Below are 16,997 nucleotides of genomic sequence, written 5' to 3'. Positions count from 1 at the left end.
CGTCTTCTTGAACTGAGGGTCTATCAAAAACAACCTCTCTACCCCCTCGGAGTAGGGGTAAGGTCTGCGTACACTCTATCCTCCCCAGACCCCACTAGTAAAATTTCACTAGGTCGTCGTTGTTTGTTATGTTTGTATTTTTCTCCATTTTTCACATTCAAAGATGAGAAACTTATTTTAATTATGTGGATGCAGATGTCTATGGAATCAAAACATGCAGAGTTGATATAGGATTTTAAATATGCACAATAGGACCAAGAGATGGATGCTTTCGAAAATGTGTGGAAGGAACAGGACGTGCTGTCACTGAAGGAACTTGTATAATTAATGAACTTGGTGTAAGAACCTGCAAATGTGTTTTTTATTGTGCCTCAAAACCCACTATACATATTTCTATCCCTTAGATTTATTTATTTATTTTTTAAATTAAGTTCCATTGGAAGTAGTATTTGTTATAGTTGTAGCTCTATAGTCAGTTGCAATAAATTACCAAAAAATAATGAGCATCTAATGTTTTCATTCATAGAGTTATCTTTCTTGAATTAATATATTGATCTTTCTTCTAATTAATATCACCCTGCCTCTCTTTTTTATAACGTTGGGTAGGATTTTGTTTCATTTTCTTTATCTTCTCTCAATTTTGCCCAAATTTTCAGTCTCTTTTTATTCGTCTTTTTCCTCTCTTTTTTTGTGTATTTGTTGGATTCTCTTCAGACTTTTCATAGATATATTGTTAATTACTTCCTGCAAATGACAGAAACGAAAACAATTGTAGTTTCTTCCTTGAATCGTTTACACAACTTATTAGAGTCATTTATTTAGCAATTAAAAAAAAATAAGTGTCTTAATTTTCATGATGCGAGCAAACAAAACAAACACAATCTCTAGATTTAAGATTGAATTAATCATTGGTTCATGCTTATAAAATTGGTTGTAACTGCTTTCTAGGGGCTCTTTTCACTGCTTCACGTTGTTTTCTAAGCAAACCTATAAGAGGAAAAATGATTGTTGTAGCTCCTATCTTTTGAAATGGAGAGCAAAATCCAATATCACCAATGCTTCCATAAATATATCAAGAAGATGACATAGCTTTCAACCAAAGCATAGTCTTTTCTCTTTTGAAAAATGCCTCATGTGGCATGAATAGATAGGAGGAAAACTTAATAGTTAGAAAAGCATATATAATTGTTCTTTCGGGGACATTCGATAAAAAGAAAAGCATATTTAATTGCGGTTGTAACATCACATTAGTAAAAGCAAGCAGAGGTAAAGAAATTTTTTGTGATATATCCAATATTTAGCTTGATCACTATTTCTTCGTTTTGGAATATTTCAACAAAAAAATTTAAATGTGAATATGAGTAACATCAACTATGATGGCAAATATTTCATGTCTTAAAGTTTCTGCCATGTTTTCAGTAATTATAGCCTCCCAAATCCAAATCTAAAAATCTCGGTGAACAAGCACATTAGCTTATAATGAGAAGAGCCTACCTGCATAAATGCATTGAATTGTTTAATTAGATGAGAAAAACAATCCATAACTCTATAAATGAAATAGCTAGCGTAGAGTGAAATCTTTTCAATGGTCACGCTTACAAACGGACAATTATGAACTTAGTATTTAAACCACATCTCAGAAAATTCCTCCTAGTTTTTCTTTTATGATATCTTGGTTTATAGTGGTACATGGGAACAACATCTAGAACACCTAGCAGTTGTTCTTCGTCTACTGCGGGAGATCAGTTAGTCGCTAAACAATCCAAATGTCTGTTTGGACAACAGAGGATTGATTGCTTGGGCCATGCCATATCTTCTCAAGGATTGGCTGTAGACCCTGCCAAAATTGAGGTGATCAAGAATTGGCCAGTTCCCAGGTCTATCAAAGAAGTGCGTAGTTTCTTGGGACTTGCTGGGTATTACCGGCGTTTCGTTCGTCAATATGCATCGGTGGCTGGTCCGTTAACGGATTTGTTGAAAAAGGATGCCATTGGTTGGACTGAACGACAACAACACGCATTTGAGGCCTTGAAAAGTGCCCTTGGATCTGCTCCAGTCTCATCTTTGCCCGATTTCTCTAAAGAATTTCATGTGGAAACAGATGCTTCAGGTATAGGGGCTGGTGCAGTATTATAACAACAAGGCCACCCAATTGCCTATTTTAGTCAAAAGTTGCGTCAGCGTATGCAGAAAGCCTCAGCTTACCACAGAGAGATGTTCGCAATTGCACAGGCTGTTAGTAAATGGCGTCAATATTCGTTGGGTCGCCGTTTTGTCATTCACACAGATCAGCAGTCCCTTAAGAATTTAACAGAGCAGGTTATTCAGACCGCAACAAAAATGGTTGACTAAATAGGTTGGTTATGATTTTACCATTTTGTACAAGCCCGGGAAGACCAATTTAGCAGCTGATGCTTTATCTCGGACCCCTGCAGCTTCCTTTCATGCCATTTCTGGTCGCACCTTTGATTTAATAGCGGATTTACGGCAAGCAAATGCGAATCATCCTGAGTTGTTGGCTTGGAAACAGAGTATTCATGAGGAGGCAGAGACTCCTTCTGCTTTCCTCTTTAAAGATGGTCTTCTGTTGTATAACGGTAGATTGGTTATTCCTTCCGATTCCCCTCTTCGCATTCAATTGCTCAAGGAGCTTCATTCTTCGCCGGTTGGTGGTCACGCTGGGATATCCCGAACTTTCCAAAGAGTAGCTTCTAATTTTTTTTTGGAAGGGTTTACGACAAGATGTCAAAACCTTTGTTGCTTCTTGCAAGACCTGCCAACAGATGAAGGTATTTAGACATTTCGGTTTGGTATTTTCGGTATTCGGTTTTTTAAAATGCTATACCAATATTGTACATAATTAAATTCGGTATGGTTTGGTTTTTCTCCTTTCGGTTTCGGTTTATTTGGTTTGGTAACTTCGGTTTATTCGGTTTGAATACTAACTAGTGTTGATCATAGACTGTAATATTCTTAATTAAAGTACTTAAAAACACAAAATTAAAATTTTTTGTTGACAAAAGTTTTGTCCAAAACCGTCAAATATCAACCCAAAGAGAGAAAACTATACATAAAGGAATAAATTTGATCATTAGAAATGTGTTGTTACTAGCTAAGAGCTAATTGATAAACTTAGAGAATAAAAGAAAGTAAAATTTTAGATTTTTCATATTTATGTTATAATTAATAATATGTATATTGTGTAATATAATATATATTTCGGTACGGTATAAAATACCAAATACCATACTGAATACCAAAATATCAAATACAAAAATTTTCGATTTCGGTACGGTAATTCGGTATTTACCAAATTATGCATGGCTCTAGTTTAATCTATAGCCTCTTAAGGATATTTCCTATCTTGTAGCGCAAATACGTATTCAACGTATTCGTCTTCTCTGCGACTTAATTTTGCTGCAATAACTTTTAAATCTCACTTGGACCATAGAAAAAGAAGAAAAAAAAGTAACTCTAACCTCATAGAAGTAGTTCTGGCAGTGAGATCCCTAAGTGTGACATATGAATCTCTTCCTCTTAAAAAACTATCAACCTTTAATGGATGAACTGAAGAGGCCTGAACACAAGTCATGCCATATAAATATGGTTGAATCAGGGTAGGGTAGGATGTACGCAGCCTTACCCATACCCCTGGAAGTCATGTAATGTAAATATGGTTTAATATTGTATCACATTGACTTCAGAAATTAAGGTTCCAACTAACAATCTTGCGTCCATACCAGTGATTTTAAAATATTCACTTGGATGTTGAAAAAGGAATAAATACTACTCCATATGGCTAATGACACAAATAGTGGCATTGTCAAATGCAAAAATAAAGAGGTCAAACACAGGAATTTTCTTTTACAAATTATAAACTCTGAAGAAGACATCTTAGAGTTTCTTCCCCTGTTATCCCTTCAAATTTTTATCTTTCATCTTCAATGTACCATATGACTGTTTGAGAATTTCTCTAATATGTCAATATAACTCCATGGTATTTCACAGTTGTCATCTCCAATTCCAATTGAAATCAAGTGAGATTCTAAAGTCTAGTGTTATATTTTTCATAAAGTAATGGGTATTATTTTTTTCATAATTAGCACAGAGTACCAGACATGAAATTTGTTACTTTCCTTCTGCTTTCATGTAAAGAAAAAAACAATTTATTTCTTCCTCTACTAAGCAGTCAAATCTTTCACGAAACTCCAGTAAATCGCATTGGTCTCACTACAACAAAGAATTACAGAACAAAGAAATCAAAAGAATGACAGCAAAGCTTAATTACTGAAAATACCGAGACCTTACCCTCATCTCAGTATCCGTTTCTTCCGCAGTCTCTTCATCCTCACCATGTATTCCATCATAGAGTCCTCAACATCAGAAGCCAAAAACATATTGAAGTTTACTTTCTGTCAGTAGGCCAAGTAAGTCCGTTGACAAAAGGTTGTCTCAATCTAACTACAACAACAACAACAACAACCCAGTATGATCCCACTTAGTGGGATCTGGGTAGGGTAGTGTATACGCAGACCTTACCCCTACCCTGATGTAGAGAGGCTGTTTCCAAATAGACCCCCGGCATCCTTCCCTCCAAGAACTTTCCACCTTGCTCTTGGGGAGACTCGAACTCACAACCTCTTGGTTGGAAGTGGAGGTTGCTTACCGTCAGAGCAACCCCTCTTGACTCTATCTTACTATCTAACTATCATCATCAAATTACATATATTACGAAATTACAGTTTTTAATACAGGATAAACCACATATCGTATTAAACAGCATGATGTATAACATAATTTAGAAAAAGTAAAAAACTTACCTCTCATTGGCTGGTACATATCTTCTCATGAATGTTAGGATGAATTTATGCCACGATATGGAACTCATCTCTTTCACTTTCTTTCATGTTACTGAATCTCTTGGTAGTGTCTTACCAACAGAGATTACTCCGAAGGCATGCCAAGAAACCGGTTCTACGATGGGCTGGTGAACACAATGATGAAATTTAAATTAAATCTCACATGATCGTGCACTCTTCAAGCCTTCCATCTTGAGCCCATAACATGATGTCTCAATGTTCAACTATATTCCAATCCCTGCAAACATATTTAGATGCTTCCTAATCAAAATTAAAACAAACGTTGACAGTATAAAAGTAGTAATAAGCGATAATACAACAACAACATACCCAGTATAATACCACGGGTGGGGTCTGGAGAGGGTAGTGAGTACGCAAACCTTACCCTTACCTGGAGAGGTAGAGAGGTTGTATCCGAAAGACCCTCGGGTCAGGAAAAGATGGAAAGGAAGAATGGGGGAGAAGAAGAAGAGGAAAAAGGGGGGGGGGGGGGGGAGAAAGGCGATAAGCAAAGAGGAGAAAAACTAGCATCAAATAGTAACCAACAGAGAGCAACAATATCCAGTAAAAGGGAAGAAAAAGTAGCATCAAACAGTAACAATCAGAGTATCCCAGTAGCAATTTACAAAAACAAAGGATGTGGTTGCAAAATACCAGATACAATAACAAACTAGACGGAAGTAACTTTCAACCCACAACAAGAATATTACTAGTACTACTGGTGAACCTATGAAAAATTCGCAACTACCTGTCAACCCACCACTTAATCATCGACCTCCACACCTTTCTATCGCTAGCCATGTCCTCGGTTAGGTGAAGCACCGACAAGTCCTGCCTAATCACATCTCCCCAATACTTCTTAGGTCTACCCCTGCCCTTCCTCAAGCCCGCCACGGTCAACCTCACACCTCCTGACCGGGGCATCTATATCTCTCCTCTTCACGTGCCCAAATCATCGCAGCCTCGATTCCCGTAACTTGGCTTCCACATATGCCACTCCCACCTTGATCCTGATAACTTCATTCTTGATCTTGTCTTTCCTGGTATGACCACACATCCATCTCAATATTTCTGCAATGTTATCTTTTGGACATGGGACTTTTTGACGGTAATAAGCGATAATAGAAGAACAAAATAAGTGAATGAGAAAATTTCCTTTGGAGGTATAACTACAGAATGTGGAACTTTGTGAAGGAGCATATCTCTTCGTAACACTACAATAAGGGTCTTTTTGTTTAAGCCCGTTTGCTAAGCATTTTTTTAATTAGGGTACTTAATTTAAATAGGTTAATAATTAAAAGGGATATTTTGGTAATTTAACTTTTAACTTAAGGCCTTCCCACTTTTAATATAGTATAAATAGATAGATATAGATAATAAAAGTTTAGTCCATTATAAACTAGAGACCAGTAAATGCTTTTCGTTAAGAGAGAATCTCTGTGATCCAAATAAAAACAGATAGGAGGTAATCTCGAGACTTATTTCAACAAGGAAATAAGAGAATAGACATCAATGTAACTCACATTATTCAAGGTACTTCGATTTCACTTGGAAGTTTATTTATCTCTTTTATATGACTTTTACTGCCCAATACCCCCTTATTGTTGCCAAAAAGAAAAGGATGGAAGGAAGCCCTCAGGGCTTTGGTCTAGTGGTCAGAGCACAGCATATGAGGTGTGGGTTAGGTGCACGTCACACTGATTCTTACCATGCCGCATATAAAAGCCTGGTATTTAAGTGGAGAAGAATAAATAGACGGACCCCTTATACACCAAATTTCAAATTGTGGGCATAGTTTTCGGGGATTCCTCAATTATCAAAAGAAAGAAACGAAAAAAAAGAGATGGAAGGAACAGATAACTAAAGAGTTCCATTACATATTTCAGGAATAAGGTGAAATAGCTCATGGAGTTTTTTCTTCTGATGGATGACAGACATAAGGTGGAAGACAGGTTTACTTCGGACGGGTGACAAACACAAGGTGAAATCACAAATGCTTCATGGAGTAAACCTGCATGCCTATTCTCAAATATAAATAAAAGCTGAAAAGCAAGAATCTTAAGCGAAAAAGGAAACATCATGCCCTTAATGATTAAACCATAATCTTATCCATGATGCTAATACCATGTTTTTGAAGTAACTCGAACTAACAATTTTAGGATCTGATTTAAAATGTCAATGAAGGTGGTATGACCTGACAATTCTATCCATCAACAACATGATTTCTTCAAGAATCTTCCTGGAGGAGAAATGGGCTAGATTTGGCTGTGCTTTGATGTCAGTTATAAAGATGTCTTCCTTATACGCTTATTATGCTCAACACTAAAATGCAAGAAATGCATGAATATCCTAGAGGAATCCAGCTCCTAATAAAGCATGTCATGACTTTTTTCAATACTCACAAGATAAAAGAACTTATACTATCTACCACTTATAGAATGAATAAATAGACAGTCTCATGAGTAAAGGAAATGAAACATTTCTGCCTGTCGCCGTGTCTATTGACCTGCTATAGTCGCTGCCATTTTAGGGACAACAAGTTAACTATTGCATTTTTCTTTTCTTTTCTTTTCTTTTTTTTTTTTTTTGATAAGGCAAAAAAACTTTTATTTCATTGACAGGGTACCGAGCAGTTAAGTATTGTATTTTTCCACACAACAAAACAAAAGGCGCTCAATAAAAACCCTAAATTAGCTGCCAAAGATAACAGGAAAAGTGCAATTTTAAGAGTAATGTGTACAAGGCAATGAATTACGGCCGTACAGTTTGATTCACAAATTTCAAAGGATACTTAAGATGATGTATAGCAGAATAAACCTTAATGAAGAGCTATTTCATTTTGTTGATGAAGAAAACAAGAACAGTAAGTGGCCGTAAATTTGTCATTTGAAAAAATCACTAAATTCATTCAATATTTTTCATGACATACAAGCACTAAATTCTTTGGCTCCTTTATAGCACCTCCTTCAACCTAGGAAAGATTGATTCACCCCGATTAACCGAAAATAACTTCTTCCAAAACCTCAACTGATTCACTTTTATCAAAATGATATTACTTTAAAATTGCAACCCGTATATGCAGACTAAGCGTCATAATTTCCTTCATCTGTTGTACCTATGGCTGCTTTTTCAGTGCGTGTTCCTTTGCTAGAGGAGGCATTGTAAATGAATTGGAATTTCAGTTTTTAGCATAGAGGGATATCTGTTTAGGGCTTGCAGTACATGTGCAGGTATATTTTATTTGTTAGGTAATTCGAAAGCATTCAACTTTACCTAGTAAAAATAGGCATGTCTCTTCCCATTATTTTTGAATGTTTAATAAACGGTTTATGAATATAATAGTATAATTCTATGAGAAATACTATACTCATGACATGTTATTAAACTTGTGTAACCATTTCCCCTGGGTAAGTCCCTCGTAAAAAAGAAAAGTGTGAATCTTTAGTTCTTGTAGCTAGTGTTATCAAGAAGTGTGAAGCGCACCAATTTTATCACTGAATTTTCTTGTTATGGTTCCTTGTCCACTCATAAAATGTCATCATTAGAAAAGCTCTCGGAGAACACACGTCCTGGTCTATGGAGGCTGAAGGTGAGTTTGTGAATTAATACATTCCCTGGATAAACTCTGGTATTATGTATGAAGAACAGATGCAAGTTCCAAAAAAAGTATTCTAGAACTACTCCACTCAATGATGTTTCATATGATTGCTTTTTTGACAAGCTCTTGCCATAAAGATGACATATGTTGCATACAGCAATGAAAAGCTTGACGTGCTTTTCTGAGCCATTTCTCATCTGTTAGAGAGGCCCACTCTAATACATTAAGAAAATATGTCCACAGTGGCCAAAATAGAAAAAACCGTTCATAAGAGAACTTTTGATGCCTTGTGTCCCCTTATAACCTAGGATCAATGGTGATAAAGGTGATAGTTCCATATCCCTTGTTTAACTAAATGATTGGTCTAGCAACAATAGTGTGGCCTAGTGGTCAATGAAGTGGGAGGAGAGTCATGAGGTCTCACGTTCAAATTCCAGTGGAGGCAACAAACACTAGGTGACTTCTTCCCATCTATCCAAGCATTGGTGGACGGAGTTACCTGGTACCTATGCTGGTGGGAGGTACCTACTGGAATTAATCAAGGTGTGCACAAGCTGGCTCAAATATCGCCGTCATAAAAAATGATTGGTCTGCCTATTAGTTTCGGACATTATTTCCCTGTATTAAATCATGCTCCTTATGCTATCTTGTGCTTCAAATATGACGCTACGTATGTCAAAAGAACTAGACTCAGAAAATGTGATTTGATCGGTTAGGAAAAGATAAAAAGAAGGCCACTTTGTGGCACCAACTACAGTTTCAAATCCTGTAATGGTGAGTGCTTTCTAGATGTGGAAAGATCACCGGTGACCAGCCTGACAAGAAGTCAGACACTTACAAATGATCTTTAGTCAAACTACTATATCACTTCAAAAGACAGCATATTAATTCCAATAGTGGTGGGGGTATCAAAGTTTTTGAAGGTGACATATCTTCAAAATCAAAGAACCCCTGGCATATATCTATGTCACCTTTTCTCGAAGGAAAAGATCATCAAGTAAGCATCCAGCCACAACCAATTTAACAATAAATATTCAGTTAAATCATGAAATCTGAATAAAGTCGACATCACAATGAAATGAAATATGTGTAAAATACCTACATACTATTGAATAGGAGTGACCAGATGTATCCTAAAACGGTGTTGAATATTGTTACTGAAAAATTGAGACAGGACTTACATCTGTTCTTATATTAAAAAAACATTCATGCAGAAAGATATACTTTACAGATAAAGAGAGACCTCCAATGTATGAATTTTAAGAAGTCACGTACCTCCATCTTTGACAGCTAAGTAATCTTTGAGTACTATCATCATTTGGTTTTCCCAATTGCAGCCAAGCTTTCCAATAGTTCAATAACGAGAGGAAAAAAGAAGTTCATTTCTCATTTCTTGGATGAAACTCTGGTATCATATTAACCAAAAAAGGACCTTCCCCTATTAACAAAAGTAGTTCTATTAGCAGTGACATTGTGGCTTTACCAGCTGGGAAACCCTTTCCAACAATTTCCTTCAAAAGAGCAATCGCTTCATTAGCTGTATTACTCTTGAGAAGTCCATGCATAATAAGATTGGAAGTGGCATTCTCAGGGAAAGAACCATCGTCCTCCATTTTTCTTAGCAACTCTTTGGCTTCATCTACTAAACCTTCAATACAAAGTCCATTTACTGTTACATTGTATGTTATAGCATCAGGGTGCAACCCTATGGAATAAAGCTTATCAAAAATTGAACGAGCTTTATCAAGCTTCTGAATTTTAAAAAATCCACCATTGCCTGTGTTATAGATCAAAATATTAGTATCTTCTTTTTGTTTATCCCACCTATGAAAGAGGGACATCGCTTCTTCAACATGTCCATTCTTTAAATAACCATGAAGCATTATACCACAAGTGTAAATGTCGGGACTATGGCCTGCGTTTTGCATCTCAGAAAAGAAACTTTCTGCACACTTAACTCTACCAATTTCAAATAGGCCTTGCAAGATAGTACAATATGTAACAATATCAGATTTTAACCCCTTTTGCGAGATTTCACAATATAAATGCATAGCTTCGTCTAATTTCTTTTGCTTGCAATATCCATTGATTAATATGTTGTAACTAAAGATGTCAGGCTTGATGTCAGAATCAATCATAGAGTCAAAAACTCTCCTTGCTACATCTATTTCAGCGCGCAAACAATACCCTTCCATTATCAGATTGTAGGTAATTGCATCTGGCTTTTGACCTCTTTGTATCATTAGCTGTAACACTTGTACAGCATCTTCAACCATCCCTTTCTTGCAGAATGCATCTACCAACATGCTGAATGTGTGCACGTTTGGGAAAATATGAAGAAACATCATCTCATCCAGAAGAAGTCTAACCTTTTCCCACTGATCCAACTTACACAAACCATCAACCAGTGAACTATATGTAAGTACGTTGGGAGTAATGCCTTTCCGTTTCATTTCATTGAAAAGGTTGAAAGCAGCACCTACCATCTTATCTTTGCAAAGCGCATCTACGACAATGCTATACACAACAGTGTTAGGTTTGGGATCCCCTTGTTCCATTATCCTCAGCAAACTAAGAGCTGTTTGAGTATGTCCTTTTTTACAAAGACCATTCATGACGGTACCATACATAACTTCATCAAGCTCACAAATTTTCTCAGTGACCAGCTTTTGAAACAACCACATGGCATCTTTAATCTTATTTTGTTCAAAAAGCCCCCTCGTAAGAGTGCTGAAAGTAACCACGTTAAACTGAACACCACTCTTGAAGAAAATACCCAGAACCGAAAACCCATGTTCAGCACGATCCAACAAGCAAAAACAATTAATCACAATAGTCAAGATATAATCATCAAAGGATATCCCCAGTTTCCTCATCTCTCTAAAATATGAAACAACGGCAGAGTAATGTTTCATGTTAATCATCACCCTAAACAATTTTGCAAACTCAATAACCGAAGGAATAGGTTGTGTTCGGACCATTTGATGAAAAACGCAAACAGCATCGTTTAAATTATTTACATGTCTCAACTCCCTAAAAACAGCAACTTTACGCTTTTTAGAAATCGACGGCTTTTCTTGAAATGAAGAATGTAAAGCAGAACAAGAATGAAACATAGTTGCACGGCGGCCAAGTGATAAAACAAACAATAAATTACCTCTGCTACAGAGAGGTTTTATCCATGAATGAGAGAGCATGGTGGCTGCTCTGTTTCTTCCTCATTGTCTACGTTTCTTGCATCCTTCCGAGTTTTGTGCTCAATTGCTCGATGGACTCGGGTAATTTATATTTGGGCTAATTTGGATGATACCTGTGGTCAGATGAAGGGTAATTAGGGGGGGGGGGGGTTTTGGGCCACTATTGAAGTTGTAAAAATTGCACGAGGCGCCCTATTTGGTCGTCCCATTTAACCTATACTCATTTTTTTTAAAGTTTTAATTTGTACCCATTTTTTTAAACAACTTCAACTCCTTTTCTCCTCCTCCTTCTCCACGCAAGAGATGCATTGTGCATCCTTCGGTTCAGCGGCGTTTCTTTCGACGTTGTCGTCTCAGATGTCCACATGCCTGATATGAATGGCTTTCAGTTACTGTACAAAGGTGTTTGGAGTTGGGGTTTCGAAGTTATATTTATTTCCAACTTTGGAATAGCAGCATAGCTTTTGCTTTTTGGCATATGTGGACTTCTAAAATAGGGAAGTAGAAGTCACTGCATGCAGCATGTGAATTGGATTACCCAAAAGAAAAATATATTTGTGAATTCTTTCGACGTTCTAATCACATAGAAAGTCAGTTAAAACTTCAACTCTAAGAAGGCTGAAGTTCTCCAGTTACAAAACAAAAACTTCAGCTTTAGAGCTGAAGTTCCCCAGTTACAAAAATAAAAACTTCAGCTCTAGAGCTGAAGTTCGCCAGTTACAAAACAAAAACTTAAGCACACTTGGTTCAGCACACTTGCTACTTCAGTCCCGTATACTAGAATGCTGAAGTTTTGCGTGATTGTCTTTGCTACTTCAGCCACGTAGGCTAAAATTACGCGAAAAAAGTGGGTACGCTTGCAATTTTTTTGCAACGCATGCATAAGTTAAAACATGACCCAAAAAGCGGGTATAGATGCAAATGTCCCATTGAAGTTATATTCGTAATATATAATGTAACTTCATTATACAATGAAGGAAATTTTACCTCCTATAGTAAAGGTATACACCCTATTTATTATAAATCAAAATTATTTTAAAATATTATTTTCTATTGTTGTCTTTTATATTTTATAGCAAAATAAGTATTTATGGTATATACTACTAGCGAGGCTTGAAATACGCTATTAATGTTTTTTCTCTCTCTTAGACAGCTGGATATACTTATTTTTAAGGTGATTGTCGTTACTGTATTCATGAATACATGGTGAGAATACATGTGAATACATGCGCATACAGTTGGACTGTCCTGATTTTAGGCGCTTTTTACAAATATATTCTTGAATACATCAACGCGAATACATGATGCGCGTATATCGGGACTGCCCTGATTTTAGACGTTTTTTACTGTTGTATTTATGAATACATGCACGCACAACTGGACTGTCCTAATTTTAGGCATTTTTTATTGTTGTATTCATGAATACAGCAATGCGAATACATGTGAATATACTACAGTAACAACTGAATAGTAGCTATAGGAAGTAATTATGTATATGGTGGCTAGGAGAAATTAATAGCCACTAAACAATGGTGGTTTTCTAAAAATTCCTCTATAATGAACCTAAATTACCCACTAGGACCTAAATTTGCCAAATTTATCCACAGGGACTAAAGTAGTTCTATCTGTTTCATGTAACTTTAGAAATTAAATTGTTAGTTTTTTAATCTTTCAAGTGCAACTTCAGAGAATTCGAGTCTTAATTAGTTATATCTCTTCAATGCAATTTCAGAAATCAAATTGTAAGTTCTTATATCTTCGAAATACAACTTCAGAAAATTCAAATTTTAAGCAGTTCTATCTTTTCAATTCAACTTCAAAAATTAAATTTTAAGTTTGTCTATCTTTGAAATGCAACTTCAGAAAATTCGAACCTTAAGTAGTACTATTTATTCAATGCAATTTCAGAGTTCTGAAATATAAACTCGTTCTTCGAATTTCAATATTCCAATACATGATTCAATGCCCAAATCTAATCCAAATGAACTCAATTTTTAAATATGACCTTCAATTATCACATCGAACAAACGCTAAATATAAAATTATCAAAATAATAACAAATCTAACAAACTTATTTTGCAACTAATAAGAAGAGGAATAACAAATCTCAAATGGTCCATCAGTTTCCATTGTTGCTGTTGAGATAGCTGCTAAAAAGTACCATTTCATCTGCAAACTTCTTGATTATTGCAGAGCATAATTTTTATTAATTTATTACGTTTTTGATATTTTATGCTTGGGTCAAGCACATATAAATTTGATAATTGGTGGCGATGAGGGCCATGTGCACAAATGAGCTTTTTCTGAGCTACTATTTAAATTTTATCCTATATTAGTCCAGTGGACTAAATTTGTCTTTATAAAATGAAAAATTAATCCTACTATTTTTTGAGATAATATTTAGCCACTAGACTAACGAGGGACAAAATTTAAATAGTGACCTCAAAAAAAGGTCATAGGTTGTCAAATAATTTTGGTAATGAGACTTGAAATCAGGACCTTTGTTGGGCATGTACCATATTTAATTGCATAATTATTTTATTTAAAAACTTAAATTATTAGAGAAATAATACTTTTACTTCTATTATATCCTCAATAGAACTAACCACCACCGCAGCCAGCATGGCCAGAGCCACCACAAGAAATGCAGATCAAACCATCAAAGGAAATGGACGATGGGGAAAGCTCAATATTAGAGGATTTAACAACAGATGGAGCATATGCCAAAGGGCTAACATCAAGTATGGAGAAACGGGGGAAGGAGACGGCGGCACAGGCGGTGGTAAACAGAGGACATTCACGGCGGCAGAGGCGGAGCCAGGATTTCGAGTTTTTGGGTTCGGAATTCTAATCGTTAAAAGTTATTAGGTTCTAAATTAATCATTTATACATATTTAATAGCCGGTTTTTGCATCTTTTTCGCATCTAATTCTGTATTTATTGCACAGGAAGTCCATTTATTGTACTTATCTGAAATTTGCTATCGTCTTATAAATTCATACTAACGTCAAGCCTGTATGCAAAAAGGGCTGACGCCATGCATATATGATTAGAGTTCAGAATTGTTTGAAAGAAAATTGCCTCGTGCAACAAATTAGCGTGAGATGTAATTTAATCGCACAAGTTTAACTCGTGCACATTTACAGTGTAACTAATATTTTATATTATCATGTCATTGAAAAAATATTCATTAGTAACTTTATATATATTTGGGAAAATGACACTGTATAACCGTCCTTAAAATATACACACACATTTTTTATGTTATATACACAAATTATACAAATTTTATATACTTTTTCAACTATCGAATGTAAATAGTTTTTGACATGGACTAAAGTTGAAAAAGATCCTAAGAGGTGGGACTAATAATTTTTAAATATAGACATGTTATTTTGTTCAACAAATAAAGAAGACACAACAATGTAAAAAGCTTTTACACCGTCTGAGTATACAAGGTAAATTCTTTGCACAAATAACCACTTTTGCGGCCTTATATTTAGAAGTTGATCATTTTTCATGGACGTGTCAAAAGTAAATTGGTCATAAGTGGACCGGAAGACATATTATTATTAAGGGAATTTTTCATAAAGCACCATCTTTTAGGTCTAATTTGTCATTTATAGATACCCTTTGCTATATTACGTGTTATAGATACCTTTTATGTTTTTATACAATGTATTTCATGTATTTAAGTTGTTGTATTCATTAATACAACCAAAAAATAAGCGTAAAAACTGGAATTCCAGCTAAGTTTGACATGTATTTAGCTGTATTCAAGCGACATTAACGTTAAATACAGAAGGTTAAACTGGTTAAAAACGGAAGGAAATCAAATCACATGATATTCTCCTAATTTAACTCCACGAACTAAGGAAATCAAATCACATGATATTCTCCTAATTTAACTCCACCAACTAAGAAAATCAAATCACATGATATTCTCCTAATTTAACTCAATGAACTAAAACGATCCCTCATTAATCTGTATTTGAAAGATACATAATAAAGATTATAGCTGAATAAAGAGAAATACATATGAATAATATAGTTGAGTAGAACTGTATACAGTTGAATACAACAAAATACAACTTAATTCATCTGAATACAACACTTGAATACAACAAAATACAACTGAATACAGCTGAATAAAACTCTTGAATGCAACAAAATACAACTAACTTCTGCTGAATAAAATAGTTGAATATAACTAATTACAACTTAATTCATCTGAATACATGTGAATACAACTGAAATATACATTCGAATACAACTGAATACAAATAGGCGATTTGGGCGATCTAGAGAGAGAAGCAGCCTGATGGCTTCATCGGCCGACGGTCAGCCATTAATTCCGGTTGGTCAGCCCCTTAACACATCTGCCCAACCTCCTACAACAACTACAAACAATCCCCAGCCCTCAAATCCCACAAACGAAGCAATGAATTACGCAAAAGCTGTGAACCCTACTTCGACGACCACTGCCAAGCAGAATCGAGCCGCTACAGTTGAACCAATTGCTCTTCGTCTATCAAAATCAACGAATTACACTTACCCTAGGCGATTGTAATTGTTGTTGGGCATGGCAGAAAAAGAGTTAAAGAGTTCTCTTTCTTACTGCAGGTGCTTGCAGCCATTGCTGATGAGTTTGAATAAAAGCATGTGAGTGTTTTTCCTCAGTTGTTGCAGTCTGAAAACTCCAACAAAGTGGTCAAATACACAAATACATAATGAGTACGCTGATTCAGATTCTTTGTTTCCATCAACAAAGGAGAGAGAAAAATATTATTTAGCATATATGGTGCCTTAAATATAGGATGTTACTATAATTAGATATTTGGCTATAAAGTATAAAAGGTATCTATAGGATGTAATATTTTAAAATGGTATTTATTTAAAATAAATAGGGTACTAAGGTTTTCTATAGGGTGTAAAAATTCCTTTGAAGTTCGAAAGGCATCACCTGAGTAGAAATGACAACACATAGTCACTCTAACGGATTTCTATTTAGAAATTAGCAAGTGAGTCTTGAATTGTTGTCAGTTTAAATTTGCAGGACAAAAATATCCTGAAGTTAAAATTTTTAATTTAAAATTTTAGGACAATAAGTATCGACTAATCTCTAAATAGTATCCATGAGAATGACTATCTATACACTTGCCCCTCTAATACGAAAAACCACTAGTTTAATTTTAGAAAACATGGCAAACTTCTTAATACAGGGCCAGACCACAAAAGTGACCATTCAGTGTAAATTACATCCTTTTATTACATGTGGAAAGTACTGGGAATTTTTTTCGTTTATATATACACGAGATTTTAATTTTATTTATCCGATTTTGT

The 16,997-nt window shown here is 35.3% G+C and overlaps 1 protein-coding gene across 8 annotated transcripts; it reads right to left on the bottom strand.

Annotated features, from left to right (window-relative positions):
• Positions 1 to 1,468: 1,468 nt before the first annotated feature.
• Positions 1,469 to 11,725, bottom strand: LOC107830503 (uncharacterized). 8 transcript variants are annotated; one of them, XM_075250546.1, is made up of 7 exons: positions 9,733 to 11,724; positions 4,821 to 5,097; positions 4,309 to 4,412; positions 3,480 to 3,577; positions 2,374 to 2,773; positions 2,206 to 2,298; positions 1,469 to 2,077 (listed from the first exon to the last, which is right to left on the bottom strand). In XM_075250546.1, exon 1 carries the CDS (start codon positions 11,652 to 11,654, stop codon positions 9,837 to 9,839), a length of 1,818 nt encoding a protein of 605 aa, XP_075106647.1. In that variant the 5' UTR covers positions 11,655 to 11,724; the 3' UTR covers positions 1,469 to 2,077; positions 2,206 to 2,298; positions 2,374 to 2,773; positions 3,480 to 3,577; positions 4,309 to 4,412; positions 4,821 to 5,097; positions 9,733 to 9,836. The 8 variants fall into 8 exon arrangements, with proteins under 8 accessions (XP_075106647.1, XP_075106648.1, XP_075106646.1 ...); XM_075250547.1 differs by having other exon boundaries at positions 4,309 to 4,373; XM_075250545.1 differs by having other exon boundaries at positions 4,309 to 5,097.
• Positions 11,726 to 16,997: the final 5,272 nt, after the last annotated feature.

Source organism: Nicotiana tabacum, chromosome 3 (assembly GCF_000715075.1).
Source record: "Nicotiana tabacum cultivar K326 chromosome 3, ASM71507v2, whole genome shotgun sequence".
In the NCBI taxonomy this organism is placed as follows: Eukaryota; Viridiplantae; Streptophyta; class Magnoliopsida; order Solanales; family Solanaceae; genus Nicotiana; species Nicotiana tabacum.
The sequence above is the reverse complement of the archived record's forward strand: the minus strand, read 5'-3'. Positions and strand labels throughout refer to the sequence as shown.